General features: G+C 41.0%; 1 protein-coding gene across 1 annotated transcript in view; it reads right to left on the minus strand.

The window, feature by feature from the left end:
- Positions 1 to 10018, minus strand: part of SH3GL3 (SH3 domain containing GRB2 like 3, endophilin A3) — a 42400-nt gene extending 32382 nt beyond the window's left edge. The window contains exon 1 of the mRNA XM_071441403.1: positions 9857 to 10018. Coding sequence (XP_071297504.1) covers positions 9857 to 9901 — 45 coding nt within the window. The 5' untranslated portion in view covers positions 9902 to 10018. The remainder of the gene's footprint in view (positions 1 to 9856) is intronic.
- Positions 10019 to 10338: the final 320 nt, after the last annotated feature.

Consider the following 10338-nt stretch of genomic DNA (forward strand, 5'->3'; position numbering starts at 1 on the left):
ACTTCTGCTTATTCAACAGCTTTATTGAAAATCTATTTAAATACAAATCAGCTGATCTAAAAGTTCAATTCTTTTTTTTTAAGGCTGAATACATTGGGACACCTTATTAGGACACCAAGCACTTACACATCTTCAACACCCACATGCATGATTAGAAAGATCACTTACAGACAACTGATGTCAGAGAGCCCTGTCAAAGAGCAGGAGAAAGTCATGGATAACCTAATTCAGTTTCTGTAAAGGCAGAATATATTCACATCACCTTTGCTCAAGTCACACCTATTCACTTACATTCAACACCAAAGCAGTTTATTTGAGTCTTAGCAATTTCTTGGCAAATAGTTCTAAGCACCAGTGCAAACTAACTACAGGATAAGCAACACAGACAAGATGTGGGTATTTTTAATAGTGACTTAAAGCTTTAAGCTCAAAGCTTATGTATTTGGGGCAAATATTTTTAAATTTGTCAAAGTACAAGGGCTGCTAGCACTAAAAGATATGTTGCAAATACTTAGTTTTAGAAGTTACTATATGACTACATATTTATCTAAACTAAGAACATCCTTGGCAGTGCCATAGCTTAAAGTGACAGTTTTAGTGAATCCATTACCAGCAAAAATGTGGTCAAGATCATTCCCTACAGAGCCCCAGGAGAGCTGTGCAGAGGAAGCAGAACAAGACTGTCAACAGAAGCTGTACACAGCCAGATACACCAACAGTCAAAAATGGTAATTTTAAGTTGATTTGCTTTAGAATTAACTTCTCCTCACATTAGCATGCTATTTCTCATCACCACATCTGCATGTTTATCAGCAAGTCTACATTTTATGCATGAAAAGTGACAAATAATCTGTTTATTGCTCTTTCAGAAACTACTTCCCAGACAGTAATTCTTACAGAATCCCATTCCACATAATCAAGTAAGAAATTTGTCCTTCAATGTTATTAAACTGCTGCTTACATGTTTTAGCAGTTAAGACAAGCTGTGTGGATTTTAAATCACTATAAAATGGACTGAGAACTCCTCCTCATACCCTTACTTTTTACTGCACATTATTTTGATTTAAATGGCATCATTCCTACTTATCTGAGCTGCCAGTCCTGTAGCTTCCTGTGCTTTTGGCACAGTGTGAAACACCCACATTCTTCTGCCACAGTCAGCCCCCACTACTTGATACTCAAGGCAATCTACCTGGTTATGCTGTACAAGGATTGCACACCTTCCCTTTGAATCAGCAAGCATATTGTCTGTGCTTCTTGACAGGTATCTTGTTTGTTTGATTTTTTTTTTAAAGGCATTTTAGTTCACAGTTTTCCCAAGCCTAAGTTCATATCCAGCATCAGAGCATTGTGAAGCAATGTACTTCCAGTTCCTGGGTCTGCTACAAATGCAACTGAATTTTTAATGGTCTTAAAAAGTCTCATTCCTCAAATATTTTGAAAAGTCCATCAATGTGCTCCTTGCAGCACTGCTGACTGAGCAAGGATCCATGGAGGCCCTTAGAAGCACTACCCATGGGAAAAAAGAAAGAACTTAAGATTATCTTACTCTTTGCTAATGCAACCTATGCTCATCATGAGTTGGGAAACCTAAATGGAGCACACAAGTCTCAAGCACTTTCTTGTATCAGAAAGTTTGCAATAATCCATGCTCCTTTTCATTCACTTAATAGAAAACCTCCATGTATCACAGTGAAAAGTGAAGATAAAACCCCCTCAACCATTGCTTCATCAGTTTGTTCACCATGACTAGTTTGGAAAGGAAGTCACTGTATGTTTTTGCCTTATTTTCGTAACTCTGTTTCAAAACCTGCCAGTGGTTTTAGGCAGCAAGACATTGGTACACACAACACCCCAAACTTGAGTGTAATTGGGGATAATAGGGCTCCTCAGCTCCATTTCTAAGAAAGACACACACTGTCCTGAACCTCCTCAAGGCACAGCTCTTTCTAGTAGTAAGAGCAGCACTGCAGAAATGCACCACTGACTTCATCCATGGGACAGAAAAGAGCTTCCCTCAGCACTCCCACAGAACTGACCTCCACTGTTATCAAATTAAACAAATGACAGAGAAAACTGAAATAATTTCCAAGTATAATTTACACACAGAACACAGACCCCTGCAGAATTCCCCAATGAGCTATAAAGCTCCAGTGCCAATGAGGTCAAAAGGCTCTGTCCTCCTCTGGGGGGGCACATGGCTTTGCAGCAAGAAATTCCTACAGAAAAGGCAGCACATCCATCAGTAGCAAAACAGCCAAGTCCCATGAAACAGAAACCTTTAACCACAGCTGAACAGATCACTGAAGGGAAACTCTTAATCATCAAACTCACAATGAAAATGCCATGATTCTTGCATTCTCCAGACAAAACAAAGCAGTAGATATGGCCCTTTGGATCCTACATAGTTACTAAAATGAACAGGAAAAAAAAGCAAGTAGGGATTATTCAGAAGCCAAATCCATAAAATGATAAACAGTTAATCTTAAAGGTAAGTAACAGCTGCTATGTTCCAGTGCCTCAGGCAGTCAGTCATCCAAGCAGATCACACCAAACACAGAATTCATCCTAACATCTTTAAAAATATTATTTTCTTTGGAAGAAATTTCACAAGAGGAGACTGGAACTGCTGGTTCTGAGTTGATGAAAGGTCAATTTCCTCATTTAATGGGTCTCTTTCCCCCCTCTCCCTGCACACATCTCTTGTGACCCAGATGCCAAGCTGGCAGGTGCTACATGCTCTGCAGGAAAGAAAGACAAAGTGTTCCCGTGTTTGTGTGTTCTCTGACCATAGAGATGGCACACACACCAAATTTCACCTTCTAGCGCTATAAACAGGATGGCAAAAGGCAAATCATAATTTTGAATCAAAACACTGACTTTGTGACTCCCAATCCAACATTTTGTTTATGGCACTTAGTACATTTCACACACACACACACACACACACACACAAATTCTCTGCTGAGGGGATACCATCACCCAAAAATCCCAGCTTCTAAAAGATTGCTTGCCCATTCCAGAGGGTACTAAATACAGTAAAGGTAGTTGAAAATATCATGTTCAGCCTTGCCAAACTTTCAGTCAGTGAAATTACATCACATTTATATGGAAACATTAAACCAAACCCATATCTACATTTTGCATTTATCAATACATATGCAAAATCACTTTTAAAAACAATTATTTTTTTAAACACAGTGACTGGACATTGCATCTATAGTCTAGAAGCACAAAATCTACTTTTGGATCTACCACTGACCAGCTCCTTATCCTTGAACTCATGTCACTTTCTTGTACCATATTTATTGGCAACTGTAAGGAAAAGAATGAGAACAGTAAGACCTACCAGCCTTTGCAAAACACTCTCAAGGGAATAAAGGGGCTGTTACTACCTAGGACCATTACCACTGGTTTTTATATATATTTTTTCCCCCTTTGTTAAGAAAAACATTTAAAAATACCTTCTCTACTTTTTTACCTTAGATCTGTAACCTGACTGCAAACATAGAAAACAGAATTTTAGAACCCCTTGATTTCCTTTGAGTCCTGGCTTTCTTAAGTCATGTTCAGTTGTTAACCAGACTAATTTCACTGTAGTCATTACGGTTCATTAAACTCAAGTACAGTATCAAAAATGCACCTTAATTAGGATGGTAAGGAAACAGAATTGATTCTCCTCAGAGGCTTGGCATTGTCCTTTGAATAGCAAGTATGTAAGGCCAAGTTATTTTTGTGTTTCACGTGCACAGCTGCTGCTATCTGAGATGCTGCAGGAAATTAACTGGGATATTCTCCCACCAATGCATAAACCTCTTAGTAACTCTGATAACAGAAACATGTACACAGTGAAAGGACACTAGGGCTCTAGAAAATCGAATAGAAGGTGTAACCTGATATTTGAATGGCTCTTTTCTAAGTGGACTTCTGAAAAGCATTGTTAAAACCTACAGGTTCAATTCTCAACCAGCCATAAAACTCCAGCAGTGCCTTCCTCTCCATGAACAGAAAAGAGACCAACAATGAGAACTCAGCACAATATAGAATTAGACTATGGCAATAAACTGGGGTGAAAGTGGCATTAACATAAACAGAAGCACTTTGTCCTTAACATTATCATTATAAGAGCAAGTCTGGGGTTTATATACTTTTTACAGAAGCTATGAAGAACAGGATGCATTTTATATTTTATTTCCATGTGTGTTTACAGAAAGTGCAGGTGCACTGCAACTCCACGTAACTCCAAGTGCTGCTAGAGAAAATGCCAGTGCAGTGCTGCTGCTGGCCTTGCCTTGGCTGTTTGTTTCTCAGCATTGCAGGATTCTCAGGAGCCTGCACTGCAATGTATTACCCAGCATGTGCCGCAGTGACTCAGGCAGCAGCAGGAGCCTGGCATGGAGTGCCAGCTCTCACTCCAACTTTCAGGATGCCTGTGCAAAACTCTACAGCAAAGCCAAGCTATAAAAGGAGATGAATTCAAGGAGAAAGTTCAGCTCCCACTCTATTATGCCACTCTCTATTCTTTTTCAATGCCATTCAGACTTTAATATATAAATATTTTATGGGTAAAATATAAATAACCTCCTTCCAAATAGCAGCTGCATCTCTGCTAAGTTTCTGAGTTACTGCATTATGATCCCCTCTTGCAGGCTGTGGGAGCTGCATTGTTAAAGGCTGCAGAGCACATGACCTCACCTTCTGCTAACTTGGACTGTGCTAACTGAAGCACTCACAGCTTCTTTTTGCTACACTTCTGCCTTACTGCCAGGCCACCTTAGCAGCTGATAAATATAACTGCAGAAGTACATTTATTCATTTAAAACATATCAGACAAGAAACTAAATTCTTTTGTCCTTTTCACCACTGTCCTCCTTCCACAATTCTGTAAGATTTGAAGAAAAGTAAATCCAACTATCTAATAAAATCTAGGAACAGGACAGAAGCTTTCTCTACACTACTGTCATGGATTTATCATTCCCAATTCACACTGACTGTGAAAGGACAGTATCTCTAACACACTGTATGATAACAGCTTATAGCCCTAGGAAATAAATATAACTAGATATAGGCAATAAAGTTTCCCTTCATGTCTCACTGTCAAGTTCAAGTTCTCCTTGTATACAGTTTACCAAAATATTTCCTTTGCTATCGAGCCCTTGTGTAATTGAAGTTTTTTGTGTATTAACTCAATGTCAACATGGACCTTAAAAGAGGCTTAAATATTATGTCTAGGCTAGTATCTAGAGCATAACAGAAAAGAAAAATAGTCAAGAGAAAAAGAAAAAAAATCACCAAAAAACACCACCACCACCCCTAATAATCTAACAACAAAATCCAATCACACAACTTATTCTGTCTGGGGAACAAGGTGGTCTTGGTTGATCTGGTTTTCACTCCAACAGATGGGATCAAAATGTCACACAAATCAATGGAGAAAAAGCAGAAATCTGGGATATATGAAGCAGCATCCCTGCAACTGTTGGTGACAGCTGAAAGTTTAAAAAAGATTAAAAAACAGAAAAAGGCCATTTAAAAATTGCTAAAAAAATTGCAGCACTTGAAAAGACAAATGCCATTCAGGACACATAAGAAATTAAAACACAGAGCATATTACTTATATATTTATTACAGTAGGTTGAAGATTTTGATTGTTTTGGTTAGAAAATCTGCTTCCCCTTAGGCTCTGTCTGTAGAAAACAGAACCAGCTCCTGGCTCACACTCTCTTGGAGCTTCTCTTCCTTCACTGACAATGGGAGAAGGTTTAAGGACCCAGCCTGCAGAGGCTACAGTAGCTGCTGATGACCACATTGCAAAGAAGACAATAATCGTGAATATTGGCAGATGTGTTTCTTTTCTCAGAAAAGCATTACTTTCCACTACCTCTAAGAACCTAAGCCTAAGAAATATTATATGAATAAGTTGTTGAAAGTGAAAGTGCTTCTATACACAGCTTTCAGCTACAATTTAAAAAATATTTTTTTTAAAGTGTGAATTGAAAATCAACAGATTTCCTATGGCAGTATCAGGACTGAGCTTTCAAAACACCCTAAGGGAGGGAGGTTCTGAGCTCACCAGCCTCCAAGCACTTTGAAAAATCACAAATCATTACAGAGAGATCCTAGCCTGGTTTTAGAGCACAGAAGAAATTAGAAATTAATCTGTCACCTATTAAGGCTTTCTTATTCATTCTCTGTGCTTCTTGCTTTTCTAAGCTCTAAAAATACTCCCAGCACACACCAGAAGATGCAGGCCTCCCACCACCTGGGTTATCCCACATACATGCACAGAGAGCCAGGCCTGCAGAAGCAGCAGGCAGAGACACACACCTACATCAAAAGCTTTCAAACTGAAAACAGGAAAACAGATCTGATCTGGCAGGGGCTGAAAGCAACAGGACACAAACTCTCACTGCAAACAAAACTCCACAAAACTTAATTTAAAAAATATATTTAAAAAAAAAGTTGAATTTTATGGGAGTTGCACATGAATTAATCAGGCCTGAGAAACAGCCTGCCCTGCTTATCAGCCAGTGAGAGGTGGTAAGACACTTCACAGGTTCTGCTTGGTATTTCATGAGTTAAATGAGTTATACTCAAGGAATCATCACTGATATTTAATGGAAAGAATGGAAGAGATCCTCATTGCAGATCATTTTCAATTAAAGAACTTCAATTTAAACTTATAACCTAAGTAGAAAGCATAGTAAAGAAAACTCTAATAACATGAAGGGTGTTATCACTTCATAACAGACACAGAAACTTTGAGATACATCCCAGCTTCAGGTCTATCCATGCCATGACACCAGGGGAAGCAATCATTAGGGGACAGATAATGGAGTAGCACTGCAGCTTTATCTACTGAATGTACAGAAAAACAGCTCAAACTCTACTCATCTTGTGTTAGATGTGTAACACAAGAGCTGTCTTCTAGATCCCACTGCCTGACACTTCTAGAAAACCAAACATGCAATTTTCAGCGGAAAATAAAAACAATTGGGTAAAAAAATTCTAGGGGAAAACCACCCAAACACTTCCTGTGAATTACTGGATTACAAACAGACAGACCCACGGTGATTTTTACTACACCAGCCAAGTTTGCAATGGCTTGTGATGCCTGAATTTGGCAAGTGCATTAGTAACCATAAAAAGTTAGCTGCTGACCTTTCATAAAGGAAACACTCATTTATTTTAGTGTAACTTCAGACAAACCAAACTGACAAGCATCAGACAAACATCCCAAAACCTCAACTGTGTGTATCAAATCATAAGTAATTTTTGTTTTCCTGGACTCCTGCACTTAGAATTTAAGCCTACACACAAAGGTGGTCACCACTAGTCAGCAAAAGCTGTACATACACAGGCTTTTTACAAGCACAAAACTGAAATGCAGTTTTTTGCAAAAAAGTTCAGTGGTTCAGTAAGAGCAAGCAGAGTTTAGAATAATTCCATTTATTCTATCTAATACTTTTATAACTATGTATCTATACTACTCTGTATTTCATTTAGAATTGTCATTTATTTTCATTGAACAGAAGTCTACTTCAGCATGGAAATAGTATATATGTATCTTGCCATTTTTGATCTTTAGTCACATTTTTGAATGAACTGTTAAAAACAGACTGTCTTAATACACTTACTTCAGCCTTCAGATTTTTTGTCCTTAGGTTCTGTCAGCTTTCAAATATTATTCTTATTCCTTAATCACATGTCCTGACAGTAGCCTCATTCCCTCCAGTATTCCTCAATGTCCTCTGGGACATTTGCCAGTTTTTGTCATCTGCCCCCATTCTCCTTTGGGAACACTAAAGGAATTAATTTCATTCTTTCCCCAAGCAATGCCTGTCTCTGCTGTTAACAGTTACCACTGGCATCTTTCATCCACTCAATACACAAAGGTCTCTGTCTCCTTAAGTGATCCCACAGTACTTGGAAATTTAACAAATCTTCTGTGGAGAAATACCTCTCATGCTCTGCATTTTCTTGCTTTAGCATTTTGTAAAAGAATTCTTCTAAAAGATGGAATCCCAGTATTGCCATTTTTCATGTCCCACCTTATTTTTGTTAGTTCAAAAACTTTATGCATCTGGGCATGACTGAGCCTCTGTGTGCCTGAGATAAGCAGTTTCATTGTTCAAACATGGCTGGTTTGATCCACTACATATATATGCTATTTCTTCTGCTATTTTCCCCAACATCTTATCTGAATTCTTACAGAATGAGCTTTTAAGAAGGGTCTTCTGCTACCTTATGTACAAAAAACTAAAAAACCAAACAGTATCTTATTCTTGAACTTGAATTTCCTAATAATGACAGACTTCTTCAATCAACTGATTTAAAATTTCTTGCATTTGAAAATAAGTTGAAATTTTACCTTTGACCCACCCTGACAAGAAGAATATTCTTATGAGTTATGCATTGCAGTTCCTTACAGTATGGAATATTGGAAGCCATACTGCAACTTTCCAATAAATGCAGTCCAATTCAATATATTCTACAGCTCCTTTCTGCCATTATTCCTACCTTTATCAGATCCCACCCATCCTTTTGTTTGTTTGTTTGCCTGACATCTGAGCAGGATTAAGTAACCTGCACTGTACCAGTTGCTAGACAAGAGGGCTCTTGCTGTGGTTACCTCTCAAACTTCCTCAGTTATGTATCATCTGCTTCCTGAGTTGCAAGCTCACTACAGCAAAGGCTGCATCACTTACCAGCATATCAGATGCAAAACAAGCCAAAATCTTTAATAAATTGTCCTTGGATTTGTTTACTGTACAGATCAAGCATTTTCTCAAAGGAACAGTGAAAGTTAACTAAAAGATAACAATTCACAACATTTTTCAGGATCAGTACATTTCATGAAAGAGAGCACGCTACTGAAACATTAGATACAAATATTTATCATCTCTGTATCCAAACAAAGTGCAGATTCTGCACTTGGGTTGCTGACAAGCCACATAGCTGAAGGAAGACCTAGAAAGACAACAGCCAAGCACTCAAAGAACCTTTATTTTCCTCACTCTCACCAAGAGAAGAGCAGCTGTCAGATTGCACTGAACAGGTCACAGACACTAATTTCGATATTACCATTAACATTAATGACAGCCAGCAGAATTACAGATCTCTTTGACATGGAATGAGCAAGCAAAGCAGCTGAGACTTCCAAACACCTTCAGTGGAAGAATCCCACTGCAGGCACATCCTAAAGCCCCCGCATCAATGCAGGGTTTGGCACTGGCACCATCCTGCCATGGAATTCAACCAGGCTTCCTGCTTGGCAGAAAGGTGCTTCTCTCTTAAAAGAAACCAGCTGAACTATTAAAGCAAAGCACATAGAAAAGAGAAAAGAGATAAAGGGGTTAGAAGAAGATGAAGATTCACTCTAGAGAAGAGTACAGGATCTAGAAAAGAAGGGAAAACTCTAGAAACATCTGATACCCTCTACAGGACAAACACACGGCATTCCAGGTAGGATAACAACCAGCAATTCGTGGCAGATCAAAACAATGAACTCTTTAGGGGAAAGCTGCTCCCATACACGCTGTAGCTTTAACTGAGGCCTCAAAACACGAACACGAACCCACGACTAAATAACAAATGTTATTAACTAAAGGAAAGACCTGAAGCCCCAAGCAAAAGAATGGAAGGGGCAACCTTCTGCTGTGAGAACCGCACAGGGAGCTGACAGGCAAAGCCACAGGCGCAGGACGCGGAGGTAACGCTGAGGGAAACACTCCCCGGGGTGCCGGGGTGATGCTGCCACAGACGGAGGGGGGACCCGCCGCCCGTGCGGGAGCGGGCGCTGGGCGAGCCGCCCATCACCAGCAAAGCCCGGCCGGCCCCGCCGCGGCCCCCGTACCTGGCTGGCTTTGTGGAACTGCTTCTTGAGCCCCGCCACCGACATGGTCCCGCCGCCGCTGCCCCGCGGCCGCCCGGGCCCAGGGCCGCCCGCGCCCGGCAGGTCCCCGCGCCCGGCCCGGCCTCGCGCTGCGCCGCCCGCGCGCCGCCGGGAGCATCGCCCTCCGCGCGCCCGGCCGCCGCCGCCCCATTGGCCACCGCCCGGCCACATGCAAATGTGGCGGCAACGCCGCCCGTCTATTGGCTGCTCGCCGAGATATGCAAATGAAACTCTGGGAGACGCCCACGCTGCGCTGTCGCATGGAGACAGCGGCGGGAGCCGGGCGGGGGCTGCGAGGGGACGGCGGCGGCGGCGGGGAGCACCCATAGGCCATCCACAGAGCATCCCGCCAGCGGGGAGCACCCACAGGGCATCCACAGAGCATCCCTCCAGCGGGGAGCACCCACAGGGCATCCACTGAGCATCCCGCCAGCGGGGAGCAC

The sequence above is a fragment of the Agelaius tricolor genome, unplaced genomic scaffold (genome assembly GCF_023055355.1).
Source record: "Agelaius tricolor isolate 1412-34295 unplaced genomic scaffold, bAgeTri1.0.p SCAF_16, whole genome shotgun sequence".
NCBI lineage: Eukaryota > Metazoa > Chordata > Aves > Passeriformes > Icteridae > Agelaius > Agelaius tricolor.